The 23,110-nt window shown below is 42.8% G+C and overlaps 1 protein-coding gene across 2 annotated transcripts in view; it reads left to right on the forward strand.

Annotated features, from left to right (window-relative positions):
• PolZ1 (DNA polymerase zeta catalytic subunit) overlaps window positions 1-23,110 on the forward strand; it is a 187,922-nt gene that overhangs the window by 47,836 nt on the left and 116,976 nt on the right. For both annotated transcript variants that reach the window (XM_075695099.1, XM_075695098.1), the window contains 5 exons: window positions 8,936-9,119; window positions 13,301-13,375; window positions 16,516-16,597; window positions 20,267-20,412; window positions 22,669-22,757. In XM_075695099.1, the coding sequence (XP_075551214.1) occupies window positions 8,936-9,119; window positions 13,301-13,375; window positions 16,516-16,597; window positions 20,267-20,412; window positions 22,669-22,757 (576 nt within the window). The remainder of the gene's footprint in view (window positions 1-8,935; window positions 9,120-13,300; window positions 13,376-16,515; window positions 16,598-20,266; window positions 20,413-22,668; window positions 22,758-23,110) is intronic.

Here is a 23,110-nt window from a genome sequence, read left to right on the forward strand (position 1 = left end):
TTGTAGCTTTGTGCTACAGGTCGGGTGCATGTTAAAGTACTGTCATGCATCAGAGTGCTCTAAATAATTTACTGTAATACTCGTTCCTGCGAACCAGTTTCATTTTCGGTACCCAGGTGGTAAGTGCGTCATGACGTCATGATGCACTGGCTCATTTCATGCCAGCTGCCACATGGGCCAGCTGCCATATACCACAGCAGCCTGACAGAACAAGTGTATGCAACACTCTTGTGATGTTTTTTTAAACGAGAATGTTGGTATACCTAGCCTTATTGCACAACGTTCAGGAAATTCACTCTTTCCGTTACCAAATTTCAGCTTTGCCAACTTTTACATCACTCATTTATAGCAACTGGTGAAGTATTCTCTCAGACATTTTTAAAATTAATTTGGCAGGAAAATGCTCATTACTAGCTTATAAAACAGATCAGCAGCATATGACAAAGCCATGTGTGACAATGCATCACAAAAGCTTGTTTAAGTTTGTTTAGGTGAGTTAGGGCATATTGAAATATTACCTAATATATCGAACTATAATTCTAACTATAAGCCTGTTTGTTATAACTGCGTTTGATTGTACACTAATTCATTTTTATATTTAAAAAATTCTTGTTGATTTATTTTACATACCCTCAAGCACCTAGGTATTGTAGAGCGGAGTGGGGTGCGTGTGTACAACAATAACAAGATTAATTATAAGTTTACATAATACTAGCGACATTGGTGCTAAAAACAACGAAGTTGGCAAAAGAGAAAGAAATAAAAAAAAAATTGAATCATGAATACAGAGCACAACGTTTGCAGTCATGGGGTATTGTCATAACTCAAAAAATGAAAGGATAGTTTGGCAGAAAAGTGCAGTCTTCTATTAACACAATATCAGTCATTGGTTGTATATGGAATGAATGAGCATAAAAACGCAGTAGTGTGACAAAAAGTACCTTTTACTTTATGACTGTGATCTACTTGAGAGGACTGATGTGTGGTTATTAGGATAAATTCACTATGAAGGACGTGGTGACAAAACACTTTCTAAAAAAGGCATAAGCGAAAAATTTTTCTGCTCAGGGATAACGATCGCAGGCACAAGCTGTTTTTCATAAAGGTTAAGCTCGAGGTACGATTGTAGTTGGAAAGAATGAAGCATGTGGGATTATTTGGAACCATTTCAAGAGTTAACGAGCCTAGCATTCTTAATGCCCCAGATGGAAGCAGTTTATTCCAGCTTGGAACGTACTAGTGTTCTATATAGGAAACTTGCTGACGTTGAAGACTGGGCGTGTTGGTATAGCATACTAGATGTTGGATTGCGCGACATCTTGATGGGACACAGAAGAGGAACACACACAACGGAACACCACTTGCAACTATCGATTTATTCCCTCGTCAGTGTGATAAATACAAGAAGACACTCAAAGGGGAAAGAACAAAAAAATTCAAAAAGGACCTTCCATGAATACGAAGCTGGCTTTGTTGCATTTATCATTTGGCTGCGTTGAACATTGCAATAAAAAGGAACAATGAGGGTACAAAACTTTTTAGAGATCAGGGTGTGAGGAAATTGATTTCTTTTGTACTAAGGTAAACAGATTGCGTGCTTGCTCACATACTTCTTATGTGCTCAATCTCGGCGGCTTCTGTAATCTCTCGTGTCATTTGGCTGGCATCTTTGCTTGCCATAGTGCAGTTCGCAAAGATTGTCTGACATCTGCAATCTCTATGATGAATCCCAAGGTGTCAGACTGCTTTTGAAACATTATAGTCATGCTCCTTCAATCTTTCGTTCAGACAGCGCCCGGTCTGTCTGACATACTTTCTGCCGCATGAAAATTGAACAGAATGCACCACTCCCCGAGTGCACCTGACGATCGTCTTTCTGTGTTGTTTTCACAGCTTTGTTTCTCTGTGGCACCTAGATTCGCACACATGCTCAGCAATTCTTCTGGGGCCGGAAAAAAACACTTTTACATTGTGCCGTTCAGCAATTTTCTTTATGTGATGCGAGATTGAATGAACGTACGGTATCACCTCTATTTTTTCACATCTGCTTCGGCCACGGGGCTCCTGCCCACATAATGATTGCCTGGTTCTGATTTCCTTGAGCAGTGATTGTGCCACAGATACCGATACGTGGGAAGGATAGCCTGCGTGTTTGCTCCTATAAGTTGTCAGCAGTGCTGTGATGGCATGATTTTTTAACGCATTAATGTGGCAAGGCCTAACTATGGCTCTTTCTATGACCTTAGAATGCACAGGGTCGAATGGCAAAAGAGGCTTGTTTGCATGCAGTTTGTATTGTCAACAAATGTGCCTCAGGCAGAGACCCAGGCTTAAGTCAAGGAACCTGATAGATCCTCCATCTGGCTCTTCACATGTGAGGACCAGTGGCTCTATACATTCACTGAAAATTCTTTGTGTGTGTGTCAATGGGGACTGAGTGACGACTGAGGGAATCAGTGGATAGTTTCAAGTAGCGCTCCCTTGTATGTGTTTCCCATCGAAATGTTGCACAATCTAACAGCTAGTTATATAGGAGTAATGTTACTGAGGCAGGGGATTTGATAAAATTTCTCCACAAGTGGCCCAATAGGTGATTAGCATTATTAACTAGTTATTAGATGTGACATTTCCAGGATAAGTTGGACGATATAGTTAACCTATATAACGGTAAGTTGAAACATGTTCTAGCTGGACATTGTTAAGCGTAAATGCAGGAGCGCACACATTGAGTCTTATAATAGCCATCGGCTCGCATTTTTTAGGGTTTCATTTCCTGACCCATTGTTTACACCACGTGGAAAATTTACTTAAATCAGTCTGCAGAATTTCCTCGTCACTACCAGTAAGAATCTTGTGATGCATTACACAGTCATCGGCATATAGGTGAATGGGGGACGAAACACAATCAGGTAAGTTGTTATTGGAATATTGGGAAAAGTAGTGGGCTTAAAAGGGAGCCTTGCGGTAGAGCTGATGCCACATTAGTTAAGGACGAATCATGGCTTTTGGCAGAAGCATACTACTGTCAACGGCTGGCATAAACTATTTGAGCCAAATGAGTATATTGTGGTGAAGGTTTAAGGAAGAAAGGTAGAGCATAGGTTGGCCATGATTTACTTTATCGAAGGCCCTCAAGAAATCTAAAGAGGTACAATTGATTCTGGAACACTAGTCACATATTGAATGCAGGCAATGAGTGAAAGGAAGGAAGTGAGCCTCCCAAGTAAACAGATGCCTAAAGCCATGTTGAGATGGCATGGAAAAAGAATTCGTTTCTAAAGAATTAAAGATGTGCTCCATCAATTTGCCGGAGATGGTTTTCAGCGAAATAGGTCAGTAGTTTGAGGGAGAATGCTTGCTGCCTGTTTTATAAATGGGAACCACATTCACAATCTTCCAATCTAAAGGAAGGACCACGACCGAGTGACTGCGGGAAAAGTTTAGACAAAGATGAGTAAAATTTAGTCTGTTTTAGAACTGTGGAGTTGATATTGTCAGTTCCACAAGACGAAGAAAGTTCTTGATAATTTTGTAATTTAACAATTGCATTGTTTGCTTGGTAATGCTTACTGTAATTAAATTACTTTTTTCAGCAACCAATTACATGTAATCAGTTGCATTTTTAATGAAACATGCCCTGACAGGCTATGCAGCTTTGAGCAGTCGAGTTTGGTGCGAACTGCAGAGTTGAAATGGACGAAACTAGAACAATGGTCCTCAAAATTGGTGTCCTGCAGATGTGATGGGTCAGTGGAACATGGCCGCCTTGCAGATATGCACACTTGTCTTGGAAGCCCAACTTCTGAATTTCTATCTTATAATAAATTTCTCTCCTTCACTCCTAACAGGGCTCACTAAACAGGGCTCAGGCACTTACATTACGCTTACTACAGACTGGTACTTATCCTTGCCCATGGAGGCTGAACATGTTTTATCCAGAGACGTATACAGAGCCTTATTGCCAAGATTGTGGTGCTTTAGCCACGCTCGAACACATGCTCTGGTCTTGCGAAAGAATTGAAGACTCGGCGATCAAGGATGCGTCCAGGTGGGAGGCTGCACTTCGCAGCCCGGACCTGGATGAACAATTCTGGGCTGTCCAGCAGGCTCACGACGTGGCCGTGAGGCTTGGCCTTCCAGTCCTGACGTGGGAGCGGCCCGCTTAGTGATTAATTATCACTACTTGCAGGACCAAATAAAGTTTTCCTTCCTTCCTTCCTTCACTCCTAGAAGCATTTATAGGTGGCCTTCATAAGCGGTCAAACCTGCTGCTCAATTCTTCACTTAGTGCAGTCTGTGACTTCTCTGATATAGGCGGAAGTTTTTGGATGTTAAACTCTTATGCTTCTCTCTGTTTGATATTACATGACTCGTACACACTTATGGTTGTAACACACAAACAGTATTTCTAGGGCTGAAAAATAAGCAGCATTATATTAAATTATATGACATATTTGGCTACATTTTCAAGGAACGTGTACAGCCATTTAAAATGGCTAACGAGTAAAGGGCACCGAGATAAAGTCCATCAAATGGTGGCTACCAAATTGTTGGTGGTTCTATGGCTCAATAGTGATGGCCACTTTGGACATTGTTGCCAGGCACCTAGTCGCCTAGGCACCAGTCACCTAGTGGGATATTTCAGTTATCCATGGGCCCTGCCACGAGCGCTATCTCCAAACGCCAGCAACAATGCAGCTCTGCGCTTCATAGAGAATTGAGTAACCGCAGTCTTTTGTGCAAACTGCTCGTACTTTCCTACTCTGATTTTCCCTCTAGCATGCACATTGAGCTAGTTGTCAGCCTAGCTGCCAGATGTCTTCACAAAATAAAATGAAGAGAGATTAATTGATACATTTTTGAAATGCAGTTCATAGTGAAGATTGTTAACAAAGTGTGCAGGGCTACATAGGACACATTCAAAGAGCCAGACCATCTTGTTCTAGTAACTGTATTTGTGCAGTGTTAATAAAAGTAGGGAGGAAAGTAACATTAAAGTAATTGGTTACTTTTTAATAATGGCTCAGTTACTTTCATGAGGCAGTAATTAGTAATTGTATGAAACATTTGAAAAGAGTAATTGTGGTTATAATCGGTTGTTTTTTCCTGTAATGTGTACAAGCCTGCCGATGGCTGTACAAAATGTTAAGCAGGGCTAGGCTAATGGCAAGTTCGAAAAGTTGTGCAAGAGCATTGCCTGCTGAAGCTGTTATTTTTATGTCACACTTCCTTCCTTTCAGTGTTGCCTACACAATGCCAGAAGCATGTGTGACTATGTTGCATTTTGTAAATATTTTTCATTCTTTGTCCCTTCTTTTACAGGCATTGTTGCTATGAACTATTTTTTTCTGTTTTGTTGTACCCGCCATGGTTGCTTTGGGGCTAATGCATTGCGCTGCTAAGCATAAGATCGTGGGATTGAATCCTGGCCCCGGGGGCCGCATTTCGATGGGGGCAAAATGCAAAAATTCCTGTTAGAGAAACCCAGTGGTCAAAATTAATCCGGAGTTCCCTGTTACGGTGTGCCTCATAGTCAGATGATGGTTCTGGCCCACAAAACCCCAGAATTGAATTTCTTTTTCTGCTTTGTTGTCTTTGGGACCTTTATGGTTATCCTTGGGATGTTGTTTTGATGTTTGCTTTTTATATAATGTATTGCTAGATATATTTCCCCCGATACGTAAGTATTAGAGGTGGGCAAATGCCAACTTATTCTAATATGAATGGAATACAAATTGTCAGCATTAAATATATGAATTGATTATTCAATAGCCAAATGCAAGTGCATTTATTTACAGCAGAAATATTTATTCTGGTATGATTACTTAATTTCACGATCTTGGAGAAACTGTCCAAGAAGGGCGGAGAACTCAGATAAGCGTATTTTATATTTAGAAATATCACTATATCGAACTATTTCGTAATCCCGTTCGAGTTCAATATGTTTGAAATTGACTGTAGTTCTTTTTCGTATACTTACAGTTGATGTCTATTCGTACTCGAAACTTCAAATAATCGCCTATCCTTAGTAAATGTAGATATTAAGTTCAACCTTTTGTTTCTTGATTTGAATTACTGGCAAAACTTGGCATTAATTATTTGCTGAACTGTGGGCTCCCTCTTTAGGTTGTTGGTTGTTTCCCAATGTTATTCAGTGTATTGCTATTCTCTAATGTGATGAATTGTATCACTGTCCCTGTTGATGCCACGACATGAGCAGCAAATAGAATCCTTATTATCTAACCCAGGCATGTTTATAATCGTTTTTCCTCAACTGGAGGATGGGGAAAAGTGAAGGAGAAAAAATGGCGGGCGATAATGATAATGGCATAGTGATGCATCATAGAAACGCTTCGCATAACCACCAACATATAAAAAAACTGTCCATCGTTTTCTGTTATGTCGTCATCATTATGACACCACTAGAGCTGTCATTACACTGTCATCCTTATGCCATTTTGTTCTCAGCTTCACTCTCATCCTGTGTTGCAAACAAAACTGCCTATCACTACCGACACTGCATATTGAATAGTTGCCCCTGTGACAATGTGCAGCTGAGAGTTAGTTGCATTAATGACCGAGCTACTTTGCAAAATTTTTGTGCGATTTTGTGCACCACGCAGACTTTGTCAGTGGTGCCTTCTCTGCAAGGACATTTTGGAGACCGGAGTAGACAACACTATATTGGATGTAGACAATGTTAGGTCCATTGCAAATGAAATGTCTGCTGGAGTTCAGAGGCAGAGAAATCGCTGAATTCTGCCGACTTTCTGTTTCACAGACGGCCACCAGAAAGACATGAAGTAGTTTCAATAACTAGTTAATACTGGTAAAAGAAAAGCAACAAAAGGGGGCAGCTCTGTGTGAAGTCTGATTGGTTGAGTTGTTACAACGCTCTGAACAATGGATTGCAGTCTAATAGAAGAACTGCTAGGCAGGCGACACTTCCCACGGGTGCTTGCTCCTAACCTCATCCTCTTGCCCTTGCCGTACAGTCATGACAGGTTAAATGGATTGAATGCCGTGGCTCATGTCATGTTGCGGAGAATTCCGGCACCTGTGTATTTCCGCTACTATCTCACATTGTTTGTTATGTGGTTCATCTGCTTGCTATTTTTGATCGGTGCATTGTTTCATTGTTGTGGGAAATTTAAGAAGAAAGGAAAGGTGGAGGTAAGAAAGATAAGGGAAGAAAGGAAAGGTCTTTGGCATCTTGACTGTCTTGGCTGTCGGAGGCCATGTTAGTTGTCCTCTGGTCAAGGAAAAGAGAAAAGGACAAAATGAAGGATAATGCCAAGAGACAAGAACGAACGTCTGCTGCATTTGACTGGTTCCTACCAAGCTGCCAAGCAATGTGAAGCCCTCTTTGAGGTTAGTGCCATGGAAATCCTGACCCAGCTGATCGTGCTAGATGCTCCCTGAGCAATCGGAGTAGCCACATGATTGAGTTTCTGTCTGATCTTGGTTGAAGGTGGGAGCGCCTCCGAGCACGCCTGGCATAAACATGGGGCTCTGACTGAACCAGACAAATGTGTTTTGAGTGCTTGATTTCAACCAGCCCAATGAAAACGGGACCGCGAGAACACTCTAAAGGGACCAGTAAAATGTACTAATAGACATAACAACATTTATCAGATATATGAGATGCTATGTAACAAAAATAAAAACAAAATGTCTTGATGATGTTTGGGGTTTTATGGCGCAAGGGCCAGGTATGGCCAAAGAGCACCGAAATGTCTTGATGCAGTCAGCAGCCCAGCATTGTTACATGTGGTGCCAAGTCGATCTCCACTGAGAATGTCTCCAGGGCAGGTTGAGCCTTCTCTTGAGTCCATTCCATGGCCTCAAAGAAGAGTTACGCAGTCTTGGAGGGTGGCAAAGGAATTCACTAACATTGCCAAGCATTTTTTTAGTAACATTTTTTTTTAGTTTGTTTCATGTGAAAAGAGTTTTGCAGTCATGCCACTGATGTAATCATTCCTTTGCTTTAATGTCACTGTTATGGCACCTTCACTCTGTTGTTAATTCATTGTCATTATGCAACATGCCATCATTGTAATTTATTTGTCCTTGTGCCATCATGATCATTCATTCATTGTCACGTCGACACTATTCTGCGGTTTTCACTCTGTTGTTGTCACTAAGCCCTTCATTATTCCTCTATCGTCATGCTGTTGTCACCCAGTTGTCCTGCAGCTGTTGTCACATTTTGGTGCAGTCACCCCATTGTCACCATACTGTCGTCGTTTCAGCATTATTATCCCCTTGTCTTCATGCTCTAATGTATCATACCATTGTTGTTATGCTGTCATCGTCATCGCATTGTCGTCATACCATCGTCAATCCATCGTGATCATGCTACCATTTCTTTCTTAAATGAGAACAATGTTCTTCACAAACACCAATGAAAGCTTCACTTCAACTGATTCTCATAGCACATAGGATCTGTATACCTTATGCTGTTCATCCAAGTTATGAAGTAGCTTGGCTTTTCAGAACCTGTGGTCCAAACTTTTGCTCATCGGTGTGCAAGGCAAACTTAAAGCACTCTTAATGTTAGGCAGTAAGTACAAAACACAAGGCACCAGAATCATGAAAGAAACATTGACATTTTCTATTAGTGTTTCATCACTCAAGTGGTTTGTGGAGTTTATGCACAGGTTGATTGTCTACCATAGCATTGCTGTTTCATTTCACTCAGATCAGTACCATATAAAAAGTGCACCATGTTACAGTTTGTGCTAATCTACATGTAATCTCTGATGCATTTCAGGTACTATGTTCCCAAAGATTCCATTTGGTTTCAGCTGATTGTGTACATCTGCCATGAAATGTCTCGGTGACCACGTTGACTTCTTTGTATGGCTTTTTGTTTTTTTTTGTTTGTCTGTGCCCTGAGTGCTTGACACTGAAATGGCATGTTGTCCTTGTGCAGGCCAGAAAGCATGCCTGCATGTTCACGGGGTCCTGCCGTACTTGACGGTGCCGTGCACGGAGCCACGACCCGAGCGCTCCGCTGTCGTGCTCGCCTCCGAGATAGACCTGCTGCTCAACACGGCAGCTGGACGGGCCACCAGCATGCACCGGCACGTCCACCATGTGGCTGTCTTCCGCGGCACGTGAGTGCTAGCTGCATTTAATTTCTTGTTGAGCCCAAATGCCTTTCAGTAAACCCATTAATTGCGAATGTTTTTTCTTGGAAAAGGAAAAGAAACACGCTAAACTTTCCAAACAACTTTATTGCACCAAAATCTTGCTTATAGTAAAGGCCGGAAATTTGACCAGGAACATGAAATGCAAGCGTTCTGTTAGGCCAAACTAAATTAACAAAGCTTGTACTCAAAAGCAAGTTTTCCTTCTTTCTTTGCACAAACATGAAAATCTGTAATGCTATTGCCCAGGCGCTTGATAATGAAAGGAGAAAAACGAAACACATAATGCTGCACAGGAAGGTGTGGTAGCTGGAGAAAGAAAACTTTAATAGGATCGAAAGTTGGGTGAGTTACTAGGGTAACATAATTTTGTTGCAGTGCAATAGGACGAAGACGTAGACGAGATACACAGGATGTGTGCTGACTCTCAATTGTTATCACAATCTACAGTTTTTAGATCTCTGCCTCATGTTTGGACCTGATCATGTTTGTTGATGTTACTCTTTTACGTCTAAGAAACCAATACTTCATTTTTCTTCTAGTCATTAAAAAGCCATAAAACAAAGGACAGCTCTCAGATCAGTGGAAAAAAAGTGCGTGCACATGACAAACAGCCAAGTATTTTGCAACAGATCGAGAGGCTAAAGCAAGCTGGTCTTTTCAGTCAAGTGCTGTCCGGAACTTGTGAGAAGCTTTCAAAAGGGGTGACAAATCGGGCTAGTACAAGTAAACAGGAAAATACACAAAAAAGAAAAATGTTTGCAAGTTGTCGCATAGTTTAAGCAATGTTGCCTATAGATAAAGGGTAAACACATTCTCAGCTCCAGAGAACTTGTCAAGGATTTGCCCGCTCGGAAGAAAACTTGAGTGGTGCCGTAGTAGATAAGGTGCTTGTGATGTAAAGTACTTGTCAGTGTTTGTGCCTTGCAAGACTGAGATTGTGTATCAAATACCACTAACATATGAAAAGTTGTGGGACGGAGTGGCAGGTATCTCAATATCTGATTAAAAGAGTACAATCAATCATTAAAGAAATCTAGTGCGACGCATCTAACATTGCACTGTCACACATGCGGCTGCACACCCATGTTGGTAGATGTGAAAGTTCTTTCTAGACATAGGTGCCAAACAACTTGCAAAGTAATTGAAGGTTTTCATATTAGAAGAATGGGGGATGCATGCCTCACCCAGGCTTTGGTTTTGTTGTCAGACAAGGAATATGCATATCTGCTTAGCACATGTGCTCACTCTACATAATCTTTTAAAAGTTTTTTTTTTGCCTTTGTGGTTTAGTTTCCTTCTGGCAGTTCTTGATGTTTGATAGCTTTTAACCTTTATGTTTTGTTAACCTTCGTATTTGTATCTCACCACATGCTCCTTTGGTTTCTGTTTGTGTTGCATTCACTTATACAGTCAAGGTCTGATTTTTCGGACATGCTCGATAACGTTTGAAATTTCGTATGCTCAAACACTTCGCTGTCAGATTTTCCGGACTCCTTACCCCTAGCCGCAGGTTCAAAGTGGCATCCATTGCCACCATTTTGATTATGTTGCAGCCTTGCACCCTCGCTCTGGCATGCCAATGCACTAGCCATAGCCAGCCGTAGCACCACGGCCACCATATTGTATAGAAACATCAAATCAGCGCTCTCGCACGCCAATCCGTTAGCAGCCATGGCTACGGCCTTTCGTGTGTATCTACATGTTGTTTGGTTAGTTTTATGATAGATCGTGTGATTGTGTTGTGTTGCTGTGCGCTGTCTTTGACATTTGCTAAGTAGCTTCCTGCTGTTTGGCGCTGTGATTTTCAACGGGATGCGTCACTGATGGCGATAGTGCCGACTACGCCTTCATCATCTTCGCCCATGACTTTGAAGCATGCAAAGCCTCATCGTAGGCTGATGAAGGAAAAGAAAGCCGTGATCATCAAGCATGCTGAAAGCGGCCGGTTGCAAGCTGACGTGTGCAAGGAGTTCGTAATTCCAGAGCAATTGTCTTGCGTTTCATGAAAGCAAGTTGAAGATATTGGAAGAGGCTGGAAAGTCAAATGGGGCTCAAAAAAAGAATGCAAGTTGGAGTACTCCGTTTACTCGAAGCTTGGGGAAGCACTTCTCGTGTGGCCAAATACCATGGTCACAAAGTGAATGTTGGTGTCGGGTTACATCTTGAAGCAAAAGCTGGAGGCCTTCATGCTTCAAATGATCATTGGAGGCTTCAAGTTCGGCATCGGGTGGTCGAGAAATTTGAAGAATCGCCATGACCTCAAGTTCAAGAAGATGTGCGCAGAAAGCAGCGCTGTCGATGATTCAGCTGTTACACAGTATCGCAATGGAAAACTAATCTTTGTTGCAGTAGGTCATGTCTGAAAACATTTTCAACTGCGATGAAACCGAATTGTTCTACAAAATGCCCCCATAGAACATGCTTGCATTTTCTGGTGACCCCTGCTGTGGCAGCAAACACAGCAAAGAGCGGCTGACTGTCCTCGTCGGCAGCAACATGTCAGGCAGCAAGAACCTTACGATGCTTGTCATAGGGAAATCGAAGAATCCAAGGTTTCTTAAGGAGGCAACCCGACCTGTTCGGTACGAGGCCAACAAGAAGGCCTGGAAAACACAGCAGTTATTCGAAGTGTACACTTGCGAGTTGGACAAAAGGTTCAAACAGCAGAATCGAAAAATTCTGCTGTTTGGGGACAACTGTGCTGCAGATGGCCACATCAAAGACCTAAAGACCATACAGATGGTATTTCTGCGGCCGAACACCACAGCGATTCTGCAGCTAATGGACCAAGGTGTGATCTGCAGCCTGAAGTTTCTGTACAGGTCACGCATGCCCAGCCACATGGTGCTGTGCTTAAACAGCAGCAAAAGCTACTCTGTTGACCTTAGGTCTGCTGTCGGCATGCTTCCATACTTATGGAATGCGGTTACACAATAGGCATTTTGCACCTGCTTTCGCCACGCGAGCTTCACACTCGGCACCCAAGATAGCTGTCTCACCTGGAGAGAACGACAGCGCATGTGATCAATCCCCTTCCATGGACATAGTGTTTGAAGACCTGTGTGCCGCTGGCATTTAGACTCCAAGTAGGATACCTCATGAAGGATTCACCGACGCTCACAAAGATCTCTAACCCTGTGTGAAGTTAACTGACAATCATCCGTCAAGTGAGAGTGAATTCGTATGACTCCGGCACTTAGAATGAAGAGCCAGTGCCTGCTCAGCCTATGAGCTCCGAGTTGATGTAAGCATTGATGAGACTGTCATCAATGTACAGTGATTATGTGACCCTGGCTGAAATTGAATCAAACATCATTGTGTGCAAGCGGAACACCGTGCAAAAGATCGACAGTTTTTTTTTAGCCGCTAAAGCAGTAACAGGCAGTGTTGACCCAAGCTACATTGACAGCAGCCGCTGTCGCATTAAAAAAATTTTTTATAAACGCCTGTTTTCAATTTTTAGAGCCACCTCAACGATGCATTGGCAGAGTTGCGCAAGTCTGATACTACATCCTTGACCCTCTCCATCCGAGAGATAGCTATAAAATGGTACGTTTTCTGCATGCATTCGTTTTTTCGGACTGCCCAATTTTTTGAACCTTTTCGTGGTCCTTTGGCAGTCCGAAGAAACGGATGTTGACCGAATACAAACTTTTCCAGTAATATCTTCAGTTGAGAGTCAGCACTTGTCCTGTGTATCTTGTCTATGTCTTTGTCCTTCCACAGACCAACAAAATTATGAAAGCAAAGTTATTAAATGTGTTACATAAAGTACGCAGCACAAACTGAAGCTATGTTTATATTGATGAAAGTGGCAATCTTGAAAGTTGCCTGAAACAACACAAAATGATGCTTCCAGTGCACTTGCAAAACATGAGGCAGCTGCTAATCATGAGGCTCATTGTAACATTGTTTCCATAGTCATCAAAGAAAACAGTTGTCATTCATAACTGCATCTCAAGTTTGTGGTTATCCGCACAACATGAAACACGCTGAATCGGGATGGCACTCTTCCGTATGCGCATGCAAGATGCCCGAGTAAGCAACTAAAGTGAACTTATGCTTATCATTTCGAGGAGTTTATTTTTCAGGAATCATGCTTTCCATGTGGGAAGCATTATACATGAATGATTGTTCATGCGCAGGCGCCTGTACGGTTTCCATGACAGAGAGGAGACCTTCCTACGAATCTACCTCTACAACCCGCTTCATGTGCCCAAGTGAGTGGCTAGCTGTGTCTTCTGTTGGCACTTCCGGAATGCTGTCACCAGCCACCAGCCTGCTAGTTTTTTCACTTGCATCTTGAGATGCTCTGTTCTTCGAGGCTACCTTATATCACCTGTTCTTGTAGAAGATGTGACAACAGTCTTTCAACTATTACTGTTCATTTCTTATATGGCTTTTACTTTGCTTATTTCAGTGCAGTTCAGTGCATTGTCCTAGATAGCCCCTGATGGGGCATTACTGTAATACATAGGGGGGAGGTGGGGGTGTTTCAACAAACCGTTATGTAAAGAAAACACAGGGTCTGATTATGTACATGGTGTACTTACACCGAGATGCAAGGTTCTCAAGAAAAGGGTGGACAGCTTGCATGCACAATGACACCGTCCTCTTTATAGTCTTTTTCCCAGTAACGGTTCCTTCCTTTTGCCTTCAGTGGATGCAAAGTGATATGTTCTAAATGACACAATTTTGTATATGCAATGTGATCAGTTACATGCTTTAGTAACATCAATGGGTAAGTCGTAGCAACAATGTAAGGAGGAAGGCTGTTCTATGCCTTGGCGTTTCTAAAAAAGAACGAGGCAGTAAACGTAGTACTGGCATCTAGCTGTGAAACTTGTTGCTTAGAGCTGACACAGTGAGAGTGGTGGGCGCTGTAAAATAGCTTGTGATAAAACTTAAAGGACCCCTCAGCAGACTTGATTGAAAATGTTGGCTATATGCGGGAATTTGTAAAACGTCATCTAGGGGTGCTTTACTACAAAAATTCTTCAATTTGGTTCAAGTCTGGTTAACCTCCCTTCCTTTCCTTCCTCCCTTTTCACTCTCTCTTCAATTTGTTTCATTAACACTTTCCTGTCTGCACCTACACCCACCGATAGCCCGTTATCGATGGTTTCAATGTAAAATTTTGCCGTGGTTGGTACAGCTAGCGTCATCCAGCGCATAAAAGAGGAACTATTTGTTTCTTTTTTCTTTTTTGTGTTTCTTTTTTTCACCGTGAGGGGGAAAAAGTATTTTTCCGTTCGGTGTGATGAACACTCGTAGCTTCCGACACAGCGTCGACGTTGCGCGCAGATGCCCTTCGGAAATGGCAAATTTCAAGGGATTCCGATAAGTCTGCATCAGAATATTTTGATGCTGGCAGCAGCACAGACTTGGAAGATAATTTTGATTCATGGGACTTCAGCACGGACAGTGGAAGTGTGTCAAATAGCCCCGGAATGTCAACAAGTATCTGCCAGCAGGTTTCGTTTTCTACTCCGACCAGTTCTGTCGCTACCGTGCTAAGACCTAAAGATATCCGGTGTGCTATAAAGGTCACAGTTCTTATCTGCGTGGCGTCAACGTGGTTTGAGCAGGACCACTTGCTGGTGGTGGTGCAAAGAGTGTAGTTTTGTGCAAGAAGGTGGCCGGGAAGTGGATCTTGGCATTGCACAGTTATTGTGCTCTGCAGTGCCGCGCGGCAGTTCTTAGGAGCTGCTGCACGAGCACAATAGCCACTAGGGCTAACATTTTCATTTGTATGTAAAGAACTTCTGCAGATTAGAAAGCTTATATTTGCAGGAGTGTTGTGTGTAGCCTTTTTGTTCAAAATGTACATTTTTAAATTTTTTTATGTTCTCTTGGTACATAGCAGCATCAATGCTTTTACGGTGTTTTCTCGTTTCTGTAGCAGATTTTTTACTAAATAGCTTTTTCGTAGAATTTTAATAAATGTCCACTTGAAAATAATACCATTATAAAGCACATTCCTTCTGCAAATTGATACCACACATTCTAATATCAGGTATTTGCTGTAGCAGTAAAAAAAATCGTTTACTAGATTACCCAAAAATTGCCTATCTTTCCACAGCAAGGAAAGTGTTAAAAATGTCGAAACTCTTAACAAAGTCATGTTTGGCATGAAGACATCTTTGTTATGTCTAATATTTGTCATAAGCATATAACAAATATGAAACATATATAACTTGCTGGTGTCAGTGAGAAACATTTTAAGTTTACTTCTTTATATATGATAATTTGTTATATCCGTGATTGGGGGGGGGGTTTATTGTGGTTTATTAGAGGGGACATGGAGAAATTGAAATGTCGCGACTCCATGCTTCCAGGACATGAGCTTCCCTACCAACATAGACACTCTCTCTCTTTGACTCAACTAACGACCGCAAGCAGCATTTCTTTCCTGCATTCTCCTGATAAGAGATGGTGTCACGCTTAGCGACATTATACAGTCTATGCTTGTTACAACGGACCTGTGTATAACAGACTTTCGGATATAACGGACCATATTTCAACCCTAGTTTGGTATCGCTTCTCGGCCTTTTGGCTAAAGATCAAAGTGTTTGATCAAAGTTTTGGTTAAGATCATAACCGTAGTTTGGTCTACCTATTTTATTAATGCAACAAAGTTCGCTTTTAATGGACCACGCTACAACTGACTGTCGGCTACAGTGAGCAAAATTAGTGGCAATTTTTGTTAAAATCGGGCGTATAAAACAGACTTCTGCTGTGTTGACACGGGTTGGCAACTGACTTGCGAGGGTCAGCCGATGATTGCGGCTCCATATCGTGTGGCTCCATATCGTGGCTCCATATTGCGGCTCCATATCGATATTACGGACTTTGAATAAAATGGAATTTTTTGTCGGATTATCAGGGTCCGTTGTAACGAGAGTCGACTGTATATGTTTTTTTCGCTGGCTTCTAACTCGTTGCATGGGGGTTGCCCAGGGAATGGTCAGCGTCACTTTTGGTTGCATTTCACCTAGAAGAAAGTGACAGAGCTCTGCCCATTATTTCTTTAACCCTTCTCTCTGTCTGTTAGCTCTCTCGCATTTGCTCGTCTGCCTCTTGCAAGAGCCGTGAGTGTGGAGGTGCCATTGCATTTCATGACGAGCCTTTCATTTCCTCCCTCTCATTTCGAACTCATTTGCCCTTATTGCTATTTGTGTGTGCTCTGCGTGTCTTCATGTCCATGTTTTTTTGAACCGTTTCATCTATTACAGTATGACCAACAAACTTTCATCACAACCTTAGTCACTGTGCAAATTTTGGATGGGTACTTGCTGGGTATTTCAAGTGAACTGTCACGTCGAAGTCATCAGGAGTGACCACGTGTCTCTGTGCGCAGAGTGGCCGAGTTGTTGCTGTCAGGGCACGTGCTGAAGCAGGTGATGCAACCACATGAGGCCCACATTCCCTACTCCTTGCAGGTGAGCCAGTGACAGTATACCTGTTGGCTGTCCTTGTCTTTGTCAGGCATTACTTAATTTTGTCAGTCTGTCAAGCATTGCTCCTATACTCTTAAGCAAAATTACACCCTTTGGGTCGTAACTTGTCCCACAACAACAATCGTCATCTGCCTCGTCCGCATTTCCTATCTTTAACGCTGCAAGCCCAGTACTTCCAAGTTGCGAACGGCACGCGCGTAATCAGCGTGACAGAGCATTCTCGACAGGAAAGTAGCGAGCGAAGTGTTTTCAAGAAAGGAAACGTTAGCAAGACAGATGACGATTATTGTTGTGTGGCATATATACACCTCAAAGGGTGTGCATTTGTTTAAGAGTGTGATGCATTTCTGTTTTCAGCATCGTGAAAAGTGTACAACGGCAGAACGGGATAGGAATTTGAAATTTTTCAGTGGGTTTTGTTACGCCCTCAAATGGTGGACTCCATGCCTTAACTCCCACATGTACTTCAGGTACAGAAACACAATCTGCAATTTTACTCGCAGTGTTAAAAGTATTCGAAGTATTTTGTTTGATGTAATCAATGCAGTGTGCAGTAAAACCTAGTCAATTCGGATTTCAGGGGACCGTAAAAAATGTCTGAATTGAATGCTGAATTATCAAATGCGTCAAGAAAACAATAAACAAATGCTTACTTCACTGTCTCGCCTTTATTTACTTAATAAATCTGTATTCCCGCTTCTATTCTGCACAAAATTGGTGCGGAAGCTGCAATTTTCATCTTATGACTTATTAGTGCCCGCAACAGCGAGGGCCTTGTGACTTCCTTTGCAGTGTGGCCACGCTGTGCGACCTGGGTTTTCATCTGAGTAGATGTGCTTGACGTGCTTTTCACTACCACATGCACATTGCAATTATTTTTTCATCAGTGACCTGGTCGGCAACAGATCATTCGTCCATTGCACTGTAGCCGGTCGGTCTGATACCAGTCAAACATACCGGCCACCAGTCAAACAAACACCAGTCACCAGTTTGACACCAGTCAAATCGTGGTAGAATTAGCCTTCATCCTCGAAAGCTTCTTCCACCATTTCTAACCTTGTGCGTGCCTGGCAAACAATGCTACTTCTTGCTGCAACCAGTGCAGATGGATCTGTTGTTATCAACGCGCTCACGGATGGTGAGCAAGCATTTCTGAAGGCACACAACGCATTAATGCTTGAAGCATTCTGGTGATCTTGATGTTCCAGTACACTTCCTGCTGATAACTGTGGTGATGCTGACTCTGCAGCTTAGGTTCCGTTCAATGCTAGCGCTGATTTTGCTTTTTTGCATTGCATATTTGTGGCACTCTGCTTATTCCGAAGGCCACCCAAATGAACTGGTATGCGGTCGAATATATCTGAATTGATAATAGTTTAATGCAGTTAAATAATGATGAAGAAATTATGGTCACTGACCAAGTCAAGGTGAAAGAACACACAGAGACGTTTCGGGACTTGTACGGGTTCCTTGATCACACTTGAGTGTGATCAAGGAACCCGTGGCCGGTTTCTTGAGTGGCCGTAATTTCTTCATCATCATGTTACCTGACCAGACGAACTTTCGTCGAACTCTTGACTACATTTCCTACAGAGTTAAATAATGTATGTGCTTGCCGGGACCAGAGGGCTAGCACATATTATTTGATTTCCGAAATTAATGAGGGCTGAATTAACAAGGTTTTACTTACGTGATCTGTTGTTTTACAGAAGGAGGCCCTGAAGAAAAACTCTCCAGGGACTTCAAAAAATATTTCTATCTACGAGCCGCTGTACATCCCCTGCTTGGTATATTGCACATTTTATGTCCTGCATTTGTGAAAGGACTCGGAAACAATTTCAAACGGAATGGTGGCCCACACCTAGAGTAACCAATTCACTAATTTGTCCTGTGGAGCATGCAGTTCTTCAGAACGTCTAAACCACTTAATGTTACTTGCTACCATTAGCTTAGCAGGTAAAATAACTGACCTTTTGAATGAGCTTTCAATTTGTAAGACTGGAAGCAGCACATCATATTTAGGCTATGTGAGAACCCCTTTGGTTGCCATTTTGTTATGGCAGTGTCAAAGACACTGGCTAGGCTGGCTCTGGCGGTAAGCTGTTGGAACACCGCCAGCATGGTTTTGGTTTTGTATCTGATTGCATCACACAGGCAATTTGCCAAAATTTCTTGAAAGGAAGGCATTCATTAGACTAGGGATATATTATAATTACAGTAGAACCTCATTGATATGATTTCCTTGTGCCAACATTTGCGGTCAAAAACACAAAAAAATGACCTACCACTTCTTTTTTACCTGTTGATATGTTCCCAGAAAACATGGATCCTTTGGCAGTAACCTTCAGTACGTCGCCAAACTGTGATCGTATGACACGTGTTCTGGCCACTAGATCCCACGTAAACAAGAAAAGCCGCACGGCGCACCCGTTCGAGAACTGTAGCCACCTGCCACAACAGCTTCTCCATGGTACACACCAACCTGTGTCATGTGAAAACGCCAGCACGCACTCAGCTTCCCATTTCATCCAGTGCCAGCAGATCTCCTCGCGAGTCATAGTACGCCGATTTCACGGATATCGGCCAGCCCTATTACAAAAAGCATCTTCATCTATCTGTGTCACAGTGGACATGGCGTAGTGCCATTGGAAGTGTACTGCGTGCTTTTGATAGGCGATAACCAAAACAGGCTGCCATTTCCTTCTGCATGTTTCGCTCTGGCGGCATGATATTCTGGCATCACCCACCAGCTTGATATTGTTTTGGTTTCCTGTCGCTGTCTTAAAACACTACGCAATAGAAAAACAACAATGCACGTCTCTGGCCACTCACGCCCCACCAGCTCGACGCGTTTTATCGTCTCGTGCCGCAACAATTCGCGTCGCATGTGAATGTTGAATTGTTCTGCCAATGTGTTCTGCCCGAAGAAGCTGCTGACCCAGGCCTAAGTATGTGTCTCTTCGTCACCTCCGCGTCAACACCCCACCTTGGCTGAATTCAAGGAGCGCAAATGTAAGCAAGCCGCAGAAACGACAACGTGCGCCTGCTGCTTCTCGGGCCGTATCAGCTCGGCCTGTGTCACTTGTGCTACAGCGAATTTTGCAATGCTTTGCATTATGTAGATCTCCTGAGCCGTAAAAATTTTGTGGTGACTTCGAATCACACTTTTTCCCGGTTAGTATATTACTCCTTGTGTTTTTTCCCCAAAACGTATGAATGCGGTTCTACTGTTTTCATTGTGAGCTAGTGTTGCTTGAATATCTTCCTAGGGTAGGATGAAAATGGGCATTTTTGGCATGAGGTGACGCCTTCGATAGATTCACTGTGCTCTAAGTGCCACCAAGGCAGATGCTTCCGCTATTGGAGTCACCATCGGGGGTCAGGTGGGTGCGTGCTGACCAGTAAATCTTGATTTATTCAGAGAAGGCAAATTTCAGGATTGAAATGACGAACGTTTGAGCCCATAGAAATCTGTGGGACATTCAGTCGGGACTGAATTAACCCTAATCGATTAACAGCAGTCTACTGAATCGGAAATGAAAATAATGACTTCAGTCAGACTGAAGTGTGTTGCTGCTTCTGTCTGGCCTGTGGGGGCATCAGTGTGATCTTGAACCTTCAGGTCCACAATGGCGCTTTTATCGGTTGCAGTTCATGGTGGACCACAACCTTCATGGCATGAGCTTCGTACGCGTGGAGTCGTTCAAGTTCCGGCGGCCACTGAGCTGGGCGCACGACGACAGAAGCAAGGCCCTTGGTAGTGGACCTGGCATCTGGAGCCTGCGAAACCTGCCCGTGTGAGTCTTTGCTTCTTTCTGTGACTGCTCTTGAATGCACTTGAATCTGGCCGTATTGCCACGTAGGCATTGCTTTACATCGTGTGATGGTTGCATAAGCCTTCCTTTTTTTTTAGCCAGCCGTAGTGGTTTGGTGGTGGCTATGGTGTTGTGCTGCTATGCACAAAGGTGCGGGATAAAATCTTGGCTGCAGCAGCCACGTTTTGATGCCTCTTGTTTCCAGAATATTGGTAAAGAAAACATAATCATGACTACAGATAAAAAATTATTGTAAAGAATGTTCCATAACATTTTTTGTTTTACTAACAGCAGGATTGGGCGCTTTTGATGGCGAGCTTTCAGTTGCATCAAAACGATAATAGGTGCCATAAAGATTGTGCAGGCTGAATGCAGATTTCAGAATATACTGTTAAACCTTGATATAAAAAACTTTGTTATAATGAAAGTCTCTATAAAACGAAATATTTAACTTTCCATGACTTGTTGGCCATAGAACAGCATGTGTTTAGAACCCTAATATAGTGAAGTGTGTTTGTGTAATGAAATTTCACTGCCGCCACCAAGCGGAGCAGCCTCATGGTCCATATTGACACTTGTAATTATTTATCCTTTTCTCGGGGACTATATTTCATCCACTAACAACTAAAATGTTATTGCTCAGCACAACACGCGCCTGCATGATTGGAACTCACTGGAATGTTGGCGATGGTTCTATCCATTGTCTGTTGTCATCAAAGCTTGTGTAATCTCATTGTATGTGCGACGCGTATTCTGTAGTACTTTCTGGAAGACACGTAGGCACTAGCGATTACTTTGGAACCTTTGATGACTCATGTATGAGAGCTAACGAGCTTGACCGGCAGATCAGATTGTCAATGGTCGTCGACTGTGTTTGTCGCTATCGTGGTGCTTTGTGCGTACCATGTTTTTCTGGGCACAGGTTTGCCCAATAAAGAGTTTTTTTCGCCATTCACAGTTTTGATACTGTGTTCTTGACCGTCACTACCACGTGATAAGATCTCACCGCACTTGCTTGTGTGCTTTGGGTGCGAGTGAAAGCCTGCGAGGGTGAGCTGAGAAAGATGGCAGCTGCTGTTTTCCTGTGCGAGCAAGGGGAAGTGGAAGCAAGGGGTAGCAAGCTTGCAGTAAAGTGATCAAGCGCGCGTAGAGGAGGGGCAGGGAGGGGCAAGTAGACGCTTGCCTCTTTTTCTAGCTGATCCGTAGCTGCGCAGGGCTGTCAGTGTGGTCGAGTTTATACGCAGCCCGGAGCCCTGTTTTAGAGGTAACGGGCTGCGTGTGCCGAGACTGGATGAGCTCGAGATGGCGCGGCATCACGTGCGCTGTCTTCCTGTACTTCTTGTGTTGGGGGTTGCGTAATGTTGAGTTTAGGAGATGCGTTAAAGCGAGAAACAGACAAAGCATTTGCTCCTCGCTGCTAGCACTTTTCATGATAGCGTTGTCCCACTGTGGGCAACACTATAGTGGATGCGAAAGCGTGGCTGACTTTGCTTCGTACCGCCGATTTGAAAATATCGTTGACACGGCGTGAAACTGTTATCTTTCAAGTTCAACAGATTTAATTTTTTTTCTCAACCAAAACCAAGTTTTATTTTTGTGATTGCTTGATAATTTGGAAAATATTGCGACCCTTTCTGTTAAAGAAAAATTATTTAGTTAATGTATTTATCTGCAAAAAGGTTATAGTTCAATATAATGAGATTTTGATGTAACGTTGCAAATTGCCAATTTTACCGTCTTCGTTGTATAGAGGTTTAGCTGTATTCATTGAAAGGCATTGCACTCACTCTAGTGTGTTCTCAGTTTTAAAGAATAAGTGTCGCAGGGTCCCTTTAAGTGTTGTTATGATTATGGTAGACTGTCACGTCACACAATGCCTGAGCAATGGCCATGATTTTAAATATGCTGCAAGAAAACGTAGGCGATCTTTAGAGTTCATTTTTCCCCATGAGTGCCTGGGCAATAGCTGACTTGCAAATTACTGACAGCATCGTCTTCTTTTCAAAAGTGTGGGTTACTGGCCTTGTGTTGTGAAACAGCAAGCTGCTTACAAGGACTTTTGGAAGTTGTATGGATTGTTAGGGCTTAGTGACACTTTAGCCTGCTAAAGTCAAATATTAGACAGCTTCTACTTCAACTTTCCATATTGTTCACTGATGGCAGCTTCAGTTGCTGTCAGCCATCGTTTCACTGGTGGCTCTTTTCAGTGATGAATGAATGATTCCACATATTCTACAGGGAGCAGTTTGGAGACCTGGAGAAGCAGACGACGTGCGAGCTGGAGCTGGACTGCTGCGCAAAGGATATCCTCAATGCCAGCGACAAAGGTGCCATGACCTGAGGGCACCAGTCCCGCTTAATTAAGTGTATTCGGACTCGGTTCCGACAAGCTAGTCGCAAAACTTGCCCGTTGCTTGGTTTATGGTTCGCTGAGCTTGTTGGCATTCACTTTCTTTCGTTGGGGAAAAGTGGCAGCTTGGTGCCTGGCCTACATGAGCTGTAGAGTTTCCTTAAAAAAATTTTTAGAGAAAGATCAAGTACTAGTGTCTTTGAGAACTGCTAGTATGGCAGTTGAGACAGAATGAGAACTGTGAGTATAGTTCATGGATTTGCCTAAACTTTGTCCTTCTGGCTTCAAAAGGCTTTGCGACATTGCAACTTGATCATTATGAGCAAAATA

This window comes from Dermacentor variabilis, chromosome 6 (assembly GCF_050947875.1).
Source record: "Dermacentor variabilis isolate Ectoservices chromosome 6, ASM5094787v1, whole genome shotgun sequence".
Taxonomy (NCBI): Eukaryota; Metazoa; Arthropoda; class Arachnida; order Ixodida; family Ixodidae; genus Dermacentor; species Dermacentor variabilis.